The sequence below is a fragment of the Mus caroli genome, chromosome 11 (genome assembly GCF_900094665.2).
Source record: "Mus caroli chromosome 11, CAROLI_EIJ_v1.1, whole genome shotgun sequence".
In the NCBI taxonomy this organism is placed as follows: domain Eukaryota; kingdom Metazoa; phylum Chordata; class Mammalia; order Rodentia; family Muridae; genus Mus; species Mus caroli.
In genome coordinates this window covers 38,782,970-38,798,650 of record NC_034580.1, presented here as the reverse complement: position 1 = coordinate 38,798,650, position 15,681 = coordinate 38,782,970, and the positions used below count along the sequence as shown (strand labels likewise).

Genomic DNA, 15,681 nt, shown 5'->3' with positions numbered 1-15,681 from the left:
TGGTTTTTTTGAGACAGGGTTTCTCTGGCTGTCCTGGAACTCACTTTGTAGACCAGGCTGGCCTCGAACTCAGAAATCCACCTGCCTCTGCTTCCCAAGTGCTGGGATTAAAGGCATGTGCCACCACGCCCGGCTTCTATCTTGCTTTTTGAAAGAGGGTCTCACACTGGAACCTGGGCCTCATTGATCATGCTGCTTGCTAGCTAGCAAGCACCTGAGATTCTCCTGTCTCTGCCTCCCTATCTCTTGGATTGCAGGTTTGTCTGTCACTACGTCTGGCTTTCTCTGTGCATTCTAATGCCTGAATACAGAGCTCCTCACACGTTCACAGCAAGCACATTATAGCCTGGGCTGTCTTCCCAGCACTCCAGACACACCAACTTACTACTGCCAATGCAGATGTGAACACTGTCACCTGCCCCATCCTATTTAATCTGTGCAATGACAGCTCCTTGGGAATGATCTACTTGTGAGTTGGTGTGATTTAAAGGTTCTCATATGAAAACTTCCCAGGTGAGTTGCTGGTCTCTAGGTACTGGTGACTTTTGGGTAAGCTGCTATTTCGTTTCTGCATTATGCTGCTATAGCACTGAATAGATCCTGCATTTCTTTGCAAAGATACGGGCGTGGGGTTTGAGGCATGAAAGAAGGCCCTCTCTAGATGACACCCATCTTGAGGCAGCTGATCCCAGCCTCCCATGCCCTCAGCCCCCTGGCTCTATGCTCTCACCTTGCAGGGTAACTTCCAGGAAGTAGTGAGCATACTCCTTGAGGCACTCTTTGGTCTTTCGGAGGCAGATGGTGGGCCAGGCATGGCAGTGGTGGTCCTTCTGGCTGATGGAGGCCAAGAGGTAGTAGTCCAGAAAGTGGGCGGGCGTGGGCAGGCAAAGGTCCCAGCTGAAAGCCTCCAGGAGCAGAAGTTCTGTGCTCAGCAGCTCCTTCTTGGTGAGGGAGAAGTTTTGGCTGCTCAGGATCCTTGTATTGTTTATCTGCTCCAATTTGGGCACGCGGTCTTCCCTGTCCTCAAACTTACCTACGGGGAGGCAGAAGCACAACTTACTAGAGGAACTGAACCTAGGATAGCAAAATCTCCCCTATGATGTCTGGATGGTGTTGACAATACAGACAGGAAGGAACGGGTAAGAGGGACTGCCCGAGAATAAAAGGTTGTATTTGGACCTGGAATCCTCAAGCCATCATGTCCTGCTATATCACTGTGATGAGATGTCTCAATCTTCCTGTGGCTCCAAATTGCAGGGGAAACTGATGGCTTAATGAGGCTTTTGTTTGCGTCCACAGAGAAAATGCAGACGAATGCTCAGATGCCTAGAACATCAAAGGCACTGGAGAGCAGTCAGGAGCAGCTTTTAGGTTCCCACATTCTCTGTCTGGCCATCACCAGTCCAGGCAGAGCCATACAGCCTTGCAAGTCTGACCCCATCTTGCTAGGAGTGGAAGAGGCTGTCCACCGCTCGCCACTGTCTTCCATGGACCTCCTATTCTAACCATGCCCGTTTTAGTTTGAGTTGCCTTGGAAACAAGGTTGCTTGGAAGGTGATTTCAAAAAAAGACTGGCAAACTGTGGGAAGGCAGGAGGGAAAGGAAGAGAGCCCTAAAGAAATCATTGAGGGGTGCAACAGTGGACAACTGGAGCCTGACCACATATGAAGGGATTCTGAGAAACGGTTAAAAATACAGGCTTTAGACTTTGGGTTATACCCTCAACAGCCATAAACAGGGGCTTCTCTGGCCCTAAGGGTCAAGACTAGAAGCTATTGGAGGACATGATAGGCCCACTTGGTGAGGCTCTGCAGGGTGGAGGCCTCCAGACTAGGCACTGCTTTCTCAGGATACCACTTCACATCTGGTAGTGGATCCCATCTGTCTTAGCTAGGGTGTTACTGCTGTGAGCAGACACCATGACCAAGGCAACACTTATAAAGGACAACATTTAATTGGGGCTGGCTTATAGGCTCAGAGGTTCAGTCCATTTTCATCAAGGTGGGAGCATGGCAGTATCCAGGCAGGCATGGCACAGGCAGAGCTGAGAGTTCTACATCTTCATCTGAAGGCTGCTAGTGGTAGACTCACTTCTAGGCATCGAGGACTAGGGTATTAAAGCCCACACCCACAGTGACACGCCTACTCCAGCAAGGCCACACCTCCTAATAGCACCACTCCCTGGGCCAAGCATATTCAAACCATGATACTATCATTGGAGGTTCTTTGAAAGCACTACGTCTCCTGGCCTTGTCTGCAGAGCTCTGTAGCCCAGAAAACCCTTCTCCATCCCCTCTTCACTCAGCCAAGCTTGATGTATCCTTTACTTCCAGGTCACTGTCTTGAGTAAGCCTGCCCTAAATGAGCCACTTGAGGGTCAGCCTGGGCCTGGTCACCTGTGATCTCCATGCAGCCTCATAGGGTGCAGAGCAGCTGCTGAGGGACCGTGTTGGGAGGGGCACAGATGACTCATGGCTGTGGCCATTGACTCTCAGACCCCATTACTTACCAGCCTCTCTGGAAAGATTAGAAGCACTGACCCCAGGCTGCTCTGCAGACACTCCCATTCTAAATGCAAGGATGCTGGGGCAAAGCGAAATGAATCACTGGGCACCCTGGGATCTGTCTTATTAGGGATCCAGCAACAGCCCTGACAGCTGGGTGGAGATGAGAGGGTAAGTGGATATATACACAACAGGGAGAACGCAGAGACCGCTCTTTCTGGTCAGGGTCAGTCTCCTTCCAGAGCGCAGTTTGCAGCTGCAGTGGGGATGCCCGCAGTGGGTGTGGCCTCCATGGAGAGCTTGGGGGCGGGGTAAGCACAAACTGTCCAAGCAGGGAAAAGCTTCTTTAAGGCTGCAATTGGTGTCCCACTGGCATGTGATGCTCATATCCAGTTTCCCTCTTCCTCACCCGAGGATGTGGTCCCGTGGACCGAGGACCCTCCTCCTTTTTTTTTTTTTTTTACTGCTCTCACTCATCCTATGACTTTCAAAGCTTAGTTGAAAACCGTGTTAACATCACCACCTCCCGATTCTAAGACCTCCTGTAGGTGGACAAATGAGTGGATGGGCGGTTCTTCTCTCTTGCAAGGGAACTATACTATTTGCAGTTTCTCTGGGGAGTTTATACCCCCTATGTTTTTCTCCAATAACCATATATAAATTTAACCTTTTTTTTTTGAGACAGGGTTTCTCTGTGTATCCCTGGCTGTCCTGGAACTCACTTTGTAGACCAAAAAAGTTGTCTGCAAAGTCAGAAATCCTCCTGCCTCTGCCTCCCAAGTGTTGGAATTAAAGGCACTCACCACTACTGCCCAGCAAATTTAACTTTTTAACTTTTCCTTTAAAGAGTAAAGAAAAGCCGGAAGAGGGGGAGGATGGGAGAGAGGGGGGAGGGAGAGGGGTGGGAGAGAGAGAGAGAGAGAGAGAGAGAGAGAGAGAGAGAGAGAGAGAGAGAGAGAGAGAGAGGGAGAGAGAGAGAACCCATGACTGCAGGGGCTCTCATGGGCCAAAAGAGTATCAGATCCCCTGAAGCTGCAGTTAAAGGTGGTTGTGGGTCCTGGGAACCAGTCTTCTGCCAAGAACATCACAAGTTCTTACCTACTGAGCCATCTTCCCAGCTCTTGACCCCCCTTTTAAAACAAGTCAGTTCAGTAATTATAAAATAGTGCAATAGGCAAGACAATATATTTTAAATAAATCACTTAAAAAGCAACAATTTTGCCCCCTGAATTGCCCAGCTTTCCCTGAACCTTATACAGAATTGAGCTAATCTTTGTCACATATACTAAATTAAACCCCTCTCCCCTAATTTGGTGCTGGTGATTGGATTCCCATCCTCATACATGCAAGGAAGCTCTACCACTGAGCCACACCCTTATCCCCATGAGTTGTTTTTTGGGGGGTGGGGTGGGGTGGGTGGGTAGCCGGAACATAAAGTGGCAGAGCAAAGTTCCTAGCCCAGGCAGACTGTACATTGTGCTGAGGGGGCCCTGAGACTGCGGCAGCATCACTGGCAGCCAATCATTTATCTGGAGGCACCAGCTGATGTGTTCAATCAGATTAGTTTCCTCTGCCCCCCACCCCCCTGCTTTTCAAACCTTTCAGAACCTTGCTACCAGGCCTCAGAGGATTAACCCCCAAAGGAGGGGGTCACAGCTTACAGAGAAGGGATCTTCCTTTCCTGGCTCCTTCTACTCCCCATATGTATAGGGGAAGCCTCTTGGGGTGGGGGGGACCCTCCACATTGCAGGCTGCAGTCAGGCAGGGCTGAGCCTGAATCCTCAATGAGTTTGCTCTGTTGCTAGTGGCCTGAAACCCCACAGGCTGTTCTTTTGTTTATGACTAGGAATATACCCCATGTGGAAAGAGAGCGAGCCTGCAGAATGGAAAGTGCTTCTCTAGCACCCAGCACACAGAACGCCACTGTGTCTCTCCATGCTGAGTCCTCAAAGAGACAGCTAGCATTCCCAGGGCTCCACACACAGATGATGAGAGATGTGGTCTCCAGCCCCAGAAGCGTCTCCAGAGTCCCTGCTCCTCTTTGTTACCCACAATGACTTCAGCTTCCACATTGTTTCCTAACATACACACACTTAGCAGCCAGGAAGGGCTGTGTGAGTTTCCTAGCTTTGCACGAGCCCAGCAGACATCTCCTCCCCTCCTCCCACATCTTAAGTGGTCTAGCCCTTTGTCCCCAGTGCTGCCACCAGCAAGCACCATTATATTTAGCTGCTTCCTCTTTGTGGGCAAAATGCACAGAAGACTTGTCTGTAAATCTTCAAGGCTGCACCCAGAAAGATGCTAGGTCACAAACAGGGGTCAGACAAAGGCCAGTCTTCCTTGGCAAACTTTTAATTTTGAAAGTCTTCTAATCAATGCAAATCAGAGCATGAGGAACACACACAGATCTTCAAACCCCCCTCCCCGCCCCCTTTTCCCAGCTGTAGACAGTTGCTTCACACTCCATTTCTGGGTGTTGTATATAAATACTGGCTTTGCGAGTTACTGATAGGATATGCCATCATCCCCAGCACCCCAATATCTCTCCCTGAGAATATCTTCCTACAAATAGTAAGAAATTGTAGCATTAGTACACCACGCTGAACCAAACATCCTATCTTTTGTTCTTGAGACAGGGTCTCATGTAGCACAGGATGGCCTTAAATTCACTATGTGATTGAGACTGTCTTTGAATTTTGGTCCTCTTGCCTCTACCTCCAAAGTGCTGGATAGAAGCCTGCCAGCAATAACCTCTTCTTCTTCGTCGTTGTTGTCTTCTTCTTCTTCTTCTTTTTTTTTTTTTTTTTTTTTTTTTTTTTTTTTTTGGTTTTTTCGAGACAGGGTTTCTCTGTATAGCCCGGGCTGTCCTGGAACTCACTTTGTAGACCAGGCTGACCTCGAACTCAGAAATCTGCCTGCCTCTGTCTCCCAAGTGCTGGGATTAAAGGCATGCGCCACCACAGCCCGGCTAGCAATAACATTCTTATGTTCAGTCTATATTTGACTGCTCTAGGGATTCTGAAACACATTTTCTATCCCAGTTTGTTTTGGATCCCAGAGCCAAACTTGGTTCACACAATGAGTCTAAAATCTTTTTGGTCTTATTTCTTAGTGTTTTGGGAACATAGAGTCCAGCTACCTTTAAAAATGTTCCCCACTCTTATTGGCTGGATTGCTTCCGTTACAGTGTGCAGGAAAAGCACAGAGGTGATGTCCAGTCCTCCATGCTGAATCATGCTGGGATTGACAGAATGGTCGATGTATCCCAGCCCCAGACAGGCCAGGTTCTATTTCCCACCTAGGGTGAGAACATGGGTTCTTTCTAAAGATTTCTCCCTCTCCCCGTGAGATTCACAAGTAACCTGGTGATACCCAGAGATGGAATATCCTGTTCTCCAACAACTCCGTTTCACAGGCTTGTCATCTATGGATGATATTTTTCTGAATAAATTATTACTCTGGCATGGAAAAGGATGTTTTGCGAATGCTGTGATTTCACAGACATTTTTCCTTTTCACTTTCTCCTTGTCTCAATTTTAATGGCTAAGAGTCCTCTTGACATCTTGTTTGTTTGAGACAAGGTTTCTCTGTGTAGCTCTGGTGTACTGGAATTCACTTTGTTAGACCAGGCTTGCCTGAAACTCACAGAGGTCTGCCTGCCTCTACCTCCTGAGTGCTGGGATTAAAGGCAGGTGTCACCACTCTCTAATACTAAAAGCAATCATGGTCATATAGAAGAACTCACAATGTCTCCCAGCAATCAAGTATGTAAGCAAAGTACTTTCTATGTTCCATTTGCACACTTAGCTACTGTCTTAGTTAAAGTTTTACTGCTGTGAACAGACACCATGACCAAGGCAAGTCTTATAAGAAACAACACTTAATTGGGGCTGGCTTACAGGTTTAGAGGTTCAGTCCATTATCATCAAGGTGGGAGAATGGTAACATCTAGGCAGGCATGGCATAGGCAGAACTGAGAGTTCTACATCTTCATCCAAAGGCTGCTAGTGGAAGACTGACTTCCATGCAACTAGGGTGAGGGTCTTAAGCCCACACCCACAGTGACACACCTACTCCAACCAGGTCACACCTATTCCAACAAGGCCACACCTCCAAATGGTGCCACTCCCTGGCCCAAGAATATACAAACCATCACAGCTACTATACCTGGGTTGCCTTAAACTTCCTTTAAAGACACTTATCTTGTATGTAAGAATGTTTTGTCTGCCTGTATTTTTGTATATCACATGCATGCCTGTTAGGAGAGGGCATTGGATTCTTTGGAACTGGAATTATAGATGGTTTCCAGGAAGGAAAGTGTTGAAATAACCCCTGTGAACACACCACTCAGCTCCAACAGTCATGCTACCTATGTTGCCTCCAAAAGAAAAGCAAATTAAGTTTTATTTTATTTTAGGAGTGTGAATGTTTTGCCTGAAGGTGTGTATGGACATCACAGGTGTGCCTGGTACCCTCAGAGGTCAGAAGATAGCATAGGATCCCCTGGAATAGGAGTTATGGGTGCTCGTGAGACACTATGTAGGTGAGGGAATGGAACCAAGGTCCTGTGCAAAAGGAGCCATCTCTCCCCAAATTCTTAAACAAACACACACAGAGAAGTTCCTAAGAAACATTAGTGTCTGCTGCCCCAAGCTCCATGCCTTTTCTCACATGCTCAGGATACGGCCAGTTTGGCCCCCACATCCTTTTATGATTGGCAGGATGAGACACTCACTCAGGGTCCTTGTTGCCCACTCAGGTGCTAAGTAAGCCTAGGCTCTGAGTGGGCCAGAGTTTCTTGGCTAAAAAAGAAATGGGTTTTAAAGCAGCAAGAGCTGGCGATGCTTCTGAAAAAAGATCCACTTGTCATCCGGAACGCTGGTCTCCATTTAAAAAAAAAAAACCTCTCTGCCCTCATCCGAGTACAAGAGCCATAATTGGATCAGGAGTCGGGACTCTGTGGTCTCCTGGAAGAACTATAGCAGCTGGTGACCTCCTGACCGGTGTGGTGGTGATGAGGACGAGAGGGGAGCTGGGTCAGAGGGACAGAAAGCTGCTGCTGGCTTTGCCTCATGTCCGAGTGAATCCTGATATCTTTCTAGATAAGTGTAGGAAACACCAGGTAGCAGAGGCAGGAACCTCACCACAGGTAAAGAGCTTTCTTGTTTCTCCTGCAGGGGACTTGGGTGGAAAGCCCCTTACCAGGTTGCAGCAGCCCTTGCCAGGGAGGGTGAGGTCAGGGTGTCAGAAGTGGCAGCCAAGCAGGGCAGCTAACAAGAAATCCCTGAGCTATCAATTCTTTATTTTTTCTGTTCTCTCTCTCTCTCTCTCTCTCTCTCTCTCTCTCTCTCTCTCTCTCTCTCTCTCTCTCTCTCAGATTCCACTCTCCTCAGAGCAGAGAGATGTGATCACCAGGACCGGGACCACACAGTTTTATTGATGGCAGTGGAACCAGTGACCAGAGAGAGTTTCTGCAGGACACCCTCCCTTGAGGCTCAAGTTTCCTATCCCCACTTAGTTACCTTCCTGTGAATTTGAGCAGTTGAGCTGATGGCTCACAGGGCAGCGGAGAAGGCTCAAGGGACATCCCAGGGAATATACCAGACAAAGGAACCCCTGACACTCGGGGTGTGCCCATCAGCGGTAGCAGCTGCTGTTGTATTATTTCCAGAATATGATATTTATTTTATTTTTTTGTACCAGGGAGTCCTGTCAGTCAGGCACAGATGAGCTGCTAGTGTGGTAGCTAATGTCAGAAGATATTTTCTTCTTAAAGGTTCTGAAAAGGAATAGAAATCGTTCCAACAAAGGGCACCTTCAGCTTCATCCCACTGCACAGCCTGTACTGGGTTCGGAGAGTGGAAGCTGCAGTCCCAGCCTCCTTCCTTATCTACGGCACCTTGAACTCGGCTGGTTGGTAATTACAATGCCCAGAGGATAGAACTGAGACAGAGAGCAGTGTTGGCACTGAATCTTTCCCCAGATCTCATGTCTCCTCAGGGATGGGATTGCTTCCATCCTGTGGTTAGCACACAAGACAGAGACTCTGTCCACCCAGCTGTCATCTATGGGAGGTGGACTCTTGGTTTTTTTGCTGCACCCCACTTGCTATGCAGTAGGCACTCTCTCCCTCTACCCCCCAACCTGGCTACCCTGCATCCAAGAAGGATCAACCCTGGCTGCTCGCTTCATGAGGTCAGGGCACACATCCACTTTGAAAACCACCGGAGAGCAGAGAGCAGCTTCTGGCCTAAGGATAGTACTCAGCAGATAGCTTTGTTTTAGTTTGTTTGTTTTTGTTTTTGTTTTCATAAATGAGCAAATGGTTTTAAAGTCTAGAACTTTCTATACCATAAGCATGAACCTCATATACATGGTCCCAAGGCAACCCACAGTTTTTGAGGATGACTCTGTGGGTGTAGGTTTCCCATAGGCCTGGGTGTGAGGCCGACTGCAGCCTCTTCCTGTCTAGCCACCACCCTGAGTTCCACAAACACTTTCCTCTTCCATTTCCCTTATGCTGATGAGCGATGGGATTCCAGGGCTTTTCTAGGGAAACCTGTGTGAGCAACAGGAAGCTGCTCTTTCTATGAACAATAGAATTTAAATCAAAAGTGTGGCAGACTACCAAGATACATTCACCTGAAAACCACACGAAAACCACACAAAACACACACACGCACACACACACACACCACCAGCCTTTTTGTTATTAATGGTGGCAGTTAGGGAGGGTACTTTCTACTCTTTCCCCAAGGCAGGGCACAACAAGTCTCTTTCCAGGAACTGGGACACAGATGGATCAATAGGGCCGAAAAGCTGTTCAGACACTAGCCCAGAAACCACCTGAGGACATCATTCTGAAGAAACTGTTCACCACATAGCATAGCACAGCAGTGAGGACACACTGAAGACATGCACACTACAAGACCTCAGAGCCTCAGCCAGGTCACTGCCATATACTCTGGGCTGAGTCTCAGTCTCTTGGGCCTATGCTTTCTGGCCCTGGCCTGTGATATGGGAATAACGGGATGAGTTGAGGTGGCATGCTGGGTTCGTGTACAGGGGACGGAGCTCTTTCTAGATCCTGCTTCATCCAGATGTTGCAGCATCCTCAGTTATAGGTACAAGGATGGATTTCTGGATATACCTTGATAAAGAGTCAGAGAGCCAGGGACAAAGAGAAAAAGGGCCCTCTACAACAGTGTTCTGTGCTCTGTGGGAAAGAAAGGCAGCTGTGACAGCTACAGAGCTTGGGGACCAGGCAGCCCCCAACCCCACTGTTCCTATGGGCCTGCTGCAGCTGGGTACAAGATCTCTGGTCTCTGGGAAGATGCTGAAACTAGGATCATCCTGGAGGGACAAACTTTCAGTACCACGGTCCTTGAGCTTTGGAGCTTTGAGCACATCTGGCATGACGGTGGACTTGAGACCCCTGCCTGGCTGGACTGCCTCCTCCCTTAATAACAAAGAGAAAGCTCCGTTCCTCTTCCTCATCTCTCTGAAGAGCAAAGGCACTCGGTCAATGGCTGTCTCCAGTGTGTGCATATGGCAGGCAGGATAAATAATGCATGAATGGACCTACGGACGGACAGACGGACAGACGGATGGGTGGAGGAGTGAGAGCCAGCACACTTCCGATGGCGGAATCAATTCCTGAGGCCCGTTTAGGGCGGAGCTGAGAGGCTGTGAGTAGCTGTTTTCCTCAAGAGGAAATTGTGGAAATGCCTCCCAGTGTTGGTGGTGGCATCTGGCCAGTTGGGTCACACACAGGCTTCCCTTCTCACTGCGAGAACGTCGCTGCCTCAGGATGCAGAAATAGGAATGATGACTTCATAGGGTAGCCTCAGCCAATCCCTGGTTCCATTGTGTCCCACTTTATTAGTGACCTAAATAACTCTAGGGACTGAAATCCAGGATTGTGCGATAGGAGACATTTGTCACATGCGTGGCTGGCACCAGGGCCAGGGTGGGGTAAGGGCTTTGTGTGGGAGAGCAGGGTCCTGGCATGAATCAAGCTCCTTTAGTAACTGCTGAGTAAAACACCCATTCCCACTTACATGGGCTGGGTCTGATGGGAATTCTGGTACTGAACAACAGCAAACCAAGTTGCAGGGCCAAAGGTGTAGCAACCTGAGGCCCTGGATCTTTTGTTCCAACCTCTGCTGGGAGCAGAAACAAGGAACAAGAGAGGCAACACGGCCACTGCTATGAGTTACGGAGAGCCACTTCCTGACACAGGGACAGTCCTGAGGGCTGACACAATCTTTCAGTCAATGTGGGTCTTTGGCTCAGGAAGCAGAGGACTGGGGAGCCTGCACAACCTGTCTGCTGACCTGTGTCTTCCTGGTACCACCAAGCACAGAGGTGATCGGGTGAACGGCAAAGGCTGCAGCTGTGAGCCCAGACCTACCAGGCCATTCCAAGTCACCTGCCTGGTCCCACTTTCTTCTGTCCTTTTTAGAAAAGTTCCTGATGTCTTGAGCCTTGGTTTCTACCTCTGTTTAAGTAGGGAAATAGCAGCTACCTCCTTAGGATTTGTTTGGGAATTAACTGAGAAACAATGTATAAAAATTACAAAGCTTCACATAGCACATAAATTCTCAATAATCAGTAGTGATTCCATTTACCACACAAGGCTCACCTTCCACCTCCACATTCTCTTAAGGGAATATAGAAAACGCCTTAAGACACTTCTATTTTTTTAATTGTTTTTTTTTTTCCTGTTTTTTAAATTTCCACAAGAAGCAGAGCTCACTCTCCCACAGAGGAAAAACATCTTTAGTTCCTCAGAGGGTGAGGCACTGCTGAAGGGAACCGAGACTCCAGAAGCGGCGAAGTATAACTCTCATAGAAGATTCCAGGATATGAGCCTGCGGAGTTCAGGAATATCCTGGCAGGAACCTCTGCCTTTAACAAGTGCCCACAAGTCAGGAGATGTCAGATTTTCCTAAAAGAGTCCCAGAAACCCCACCATGTCTGGTGACAAAGAGGAGCCTTTTCCTGTCTAGACATCAAAATGCTTGTAATTAAAATTAAGACGTGAAAGGGGAGAGGCAACACATACTTCCTAAAGCCAATCTTAAAAACTCGATGTTAACACAACAAATACAGCCGCAAGTCCTCCTCTCACCACCAGGGCGGCGTACTTCTCTTGAGAATGAAATAGTTTTTAATGCAGACTACAACCCAGTAGTTGGTTAGTGTGGGGTGGGAGGAGGAAGGCGCAGCTGAAGGGGAAGCTGCTGTGACCAAGGCTCACCTCACCCTGAGGCTAAAAATGGAACTGTTACCCCATGAAGCTGAGCATCCCAAGAAGGCAGGGCATGGCTCTCATCTAGAAAACTCTCAGCATGGCTTTCCTGGAGAGCACAGGTATATAATAAACAAGGCCTTCTTTCAGGATGTCAGTAGGAAACAAGAGGATTGGGCACAGGGGAGGGAGGGAGTGGCTTAGCGATATATTGAAAGCTTAGCATCAGGAGGCCCTGGGTTTGGTTCCAAGCCCTCAAAAAAAAGGAGGATGGGCATATGGTAGACTTGGCATTGATAAGGTGCAGAATGTGGTCAAGATGCCAATACTTGGTGCTGGAGTGACGCCTCCGCAGTTAAGAGCTCTGGTTGCCCTTCCAAAGGACCTGGGTTCAATTCCCAGGACTGACATGGCAGCTTCAAGCTGTCTGTCGCTTAGTTCTAGGGTATCTGAAGCCTTCTTAAACTTTATTTTAAGAATTATTTATTTTGTTTTATGATTGTTTTGCCTGCATATATGTACGTGCATCATGTGTGCACCTGGTGTCTGTGGAGGTCAGAGATGTGTCAAATACCCTGGCACCAGAGTTACAGATGGTTGTGAGCCACCATGTGGGTGCTGGGAGTCAAACCACTGAGCCATCTCTCCAGCCCCCTCAGGCCCTTTTTAAGTCTCCATGAGCACAGCAGCGCATGGTGCACACACATACATACAGGCAAAACAAAAACAAAAACACAAAGACAAACAAACAAAAACCCTCATACACATACAAGAAAAAAATTTAAAATATGCAAACATTCACCACAGAGGGAGTTTATAGCTGAGCCCACCAATAGCTCTCAGGTATCATGGAAGGCACCTGACTCCAGTATTCTGCTCACTGTGCAAACTGCTTACCCCCTAACAGCAAGGACACCTTGCTCTTTTAGAAGGCTTTGCTTTTGTGTTGCCAATGCAGGCCTAAGCCTGTATCTTTAGGAGACTTTTTCAGATGATGAACAACTTGAGGATGGGGTTCAGTTTATTTTATGGCCCACTCTCAGCCCAATGCCTGGCACAGGCCCACTCTGTGTCAAATAGGTACAAGATTCTAGGGCTCACAGGCTTCATCGAGGGGTGCTGTGGGCATCACTTCCATTCATTATCACCTCTCTAGAGCCCACAGTGTCCCTTATAGAATGGGGGAGGGGTCCTAGCACCTGTGTGGGGTGACAGATATTGAACACTGCACGTTAATCAGGTCAAGCAGTTGAAATCTAAGACTCGCTGGGAAGCAGGAGCAGCAAATATTCAGAACCTCAGTTCCCAGACAAACAGGTCTAGGCTCTAACCTGCTAAGGCATTTTGTACAGTTTAAGAGCTTCTGGCCCACTCAGCTGTCTGACAGGCAGCTCACACACAAAATCCCTCTCCTGAAATGGCTCCAATCCTGCCAGCGGCAGAGATGGGAACAGGGAATGGAAAATCACCATGTCCTCTGCTCTCTGGGCTGTCATGTTTGAGCTGCTGCTAGTAATCTGCTCTACACGGCTCTCAGCAGAGAGACCAGCCCTTCTAGGCTTCGTGGCCACCACCCAAAGGAGCCACGGACACTGTAGCAGCTTTTGCATGGCACTGTGTGTGTGTGTGTGTGTGTGTATGTGTGTGTGTGTGTGTGTGTGTGTAGAGGGGTAGGGATGATGCACAAAATATAAGGCCCCCTTGTGACCCCATCCCTGAGTGCTGAACCTTTTGCAAATGTTTCCATGGCAGGACAAAGGAAATGGAGTTCTTCCTAGTGAGCTATGAGGAAAACAGTAAGTGTGCCCCCCCCCTCCCAGTATTTCCAGGATCTGTTTCCTTGGAGACTTGGGTTTGACTCTGGCAAGAACGCTCACACCTTACCAGATACCTGGGGAGGGGGGGGGATCATCTCTTTGTTCTCAAGTTCCCCAACACTGTGAACCTCCTGTTGTGGTGTCCTTCAACCATAAAATTATTTTTTGTTGATGCTTCGTAACTGTATTCTTGCTGCTGTTATGAATTGTAACGCAAATATCTGACATACAGACTGTCTGGTATTCAACCCTTGTGAAAGGGTCCTTTGACCCCCAAAGGAGTCTTGACCAGCAGGTTGAGAACTGCTGCTTCAATGAGTGCATCAAGGAGGCATCTTAAGCATTCTTAGCTCTGGGGGCGGGAAGGGGTAGTGGGGTGGAGGGGGAAGCTGTTGAGCTCAGCCTTCCCAGGCTTAGTTCATCACAGCCTACCACAGGGGATTAAGACAGCTTTCAAGTTCCAGAAATCTTCAGCAAGATCTCCAAAGGGTGGCCCCCTCCCACTCCGTTGCCGGAGCAGCAGCTCGGCAGAGGCAGCAGTTATTGAGTGATCAAAGCAGGGGTGGGGCACACTGGTGAAGGGGACACTGGGGTTGTGTGAAGGTGATTTCCTGGGGGAAGGCCAGGCTTTTCCTATTATCTCCTGAGATCCTTAGGCAGGAGCCTGGCAGGCAAGCGCCTTTACTGGTTTCTGCCCAAAGAGACAAGACTATTGATTTCCGCTTTAAAGAGCCCTAAAAGCAACCAATATCTTTCCATCCCTTCTCTGAACATCCAAGACAGGGCAAGGGATGTGTGTAAAATGGAAATGCACCCTCAAGAGTGAGGGTTGGCCACCAGGGCACCCTGATGAGAGCCGGGGGCAGGCAGACACACCACTCAGCTTTGACAATTTATAGCTTAGGTGGGGACTTTATTGATGGGAGTGGAACATGCTTACAGCCCTAGTACGTAGGAGGATGAAGCAGTGGGATGGAGAATTTGAAGCCAGCCTAGGCTATATAGCAAGTTCCAAGCTAGTCTGTTCAACAGAAAAAAATTTTTTTTTCTTCAAAACAAACAAAAGGGGAGCACTTAGACCTACCTCCTAGTTCAGTTCAAACTCCTACCAACATATTTGAAATCGATTTTCATTTTTGTTTATGGGATGAGTGCCTACATACATATACCATATGATGTGTGCAGTGCCCAAGGAGGCCAGAATAAGGCATCAAATCCCCTGGAACTAGAGTTATAAAAATTGTGACCTGTCATATCTGTACTGGGAGCCAAACCTGAGTCCTCTGCAGGAGCAGCACATGCTCTCAACAGCTGAGCCGCCACTGTAGCACTCAATGACAAAATCTGGAACATGCAACCCCCCCATCTCTGTCTCTCTGTCTGTCTCTGTTTCTCTGTCTCTGTCTGTCTCTGTTTCTCTGTCTCTGTGATATTGGGGATTGAGCCTGGGGCCTCACATATGATAGGCAAATACTCTACCATCTAGCTATGTCTCCAGCCCCTTGCTTGCCCTATGACCAAAAGATTCTACTTGTGGGACAGGACTCCATCTTACAGACAGATTCCTGTAAGCAGAGGAAGCTACAAGACAGTAGCTATCTGGCTGTAAACAGCCAGGGAAAAGGAGGATGCCAACCTAAAGTCTCACCAATAGAGAGCTCATTCAATAGATGCTGCTGATAAAAATGGAGGATTTATAGCCAAGAAAGAGCACAGGAAACTCCCTCACAGACTGAAGGAGGCACTGAGGATAAGAGCCCACTTAGGCACGTTTATTAATTTATTATTTGCTTGTTTATTTATTTGCTTATTTATTGTTATGTGCGGCATAGGTGCTACAAGGACAGCACACATGCAGGTCAGAAGACAACTGGAAAATCAGTTCTTCTCTTTTCCCGTTACATGGGTTGGCTCCTCAGAACCTACATGAAGGGCGTTTTACAAACTGCTTTTACCTGCTGAGGCATCTTACAGGCCCCAGTGAGGTGAATTTATCCTGATGAGTTTTTGTTCCTCATGAAGGACACATTCTATAAAGTCACCTTGAACCACTCTCCTTAGGAGGAAGAGATGGGGAACAACCACACACATTTCATCAGCCAGTCAA

General features: G+C 48.2%; 1 protein-coding gene across 1 annotated transcript in view; it reads right to left on the bottom strand.

The window, feature by feature from the left end:
- Ccnjl (cyclin J like) overlaps window positions 1-15,681 on the bottom strand; it is a 59,265-nt gene that overhangs the window by 6,575 nt on the left and 37,009 nt on the right. Inside the window, exon 4 of the mRNA XM_021177708.2 lies at window positions 731-1,033. Coding sequence (XP_021033367.1) covers window positions 731-1,033 — 303 coding nt within the window. The remainder of the gene's footprint in view (window positions 1-730; window positions 1,034-15,681) is intronic.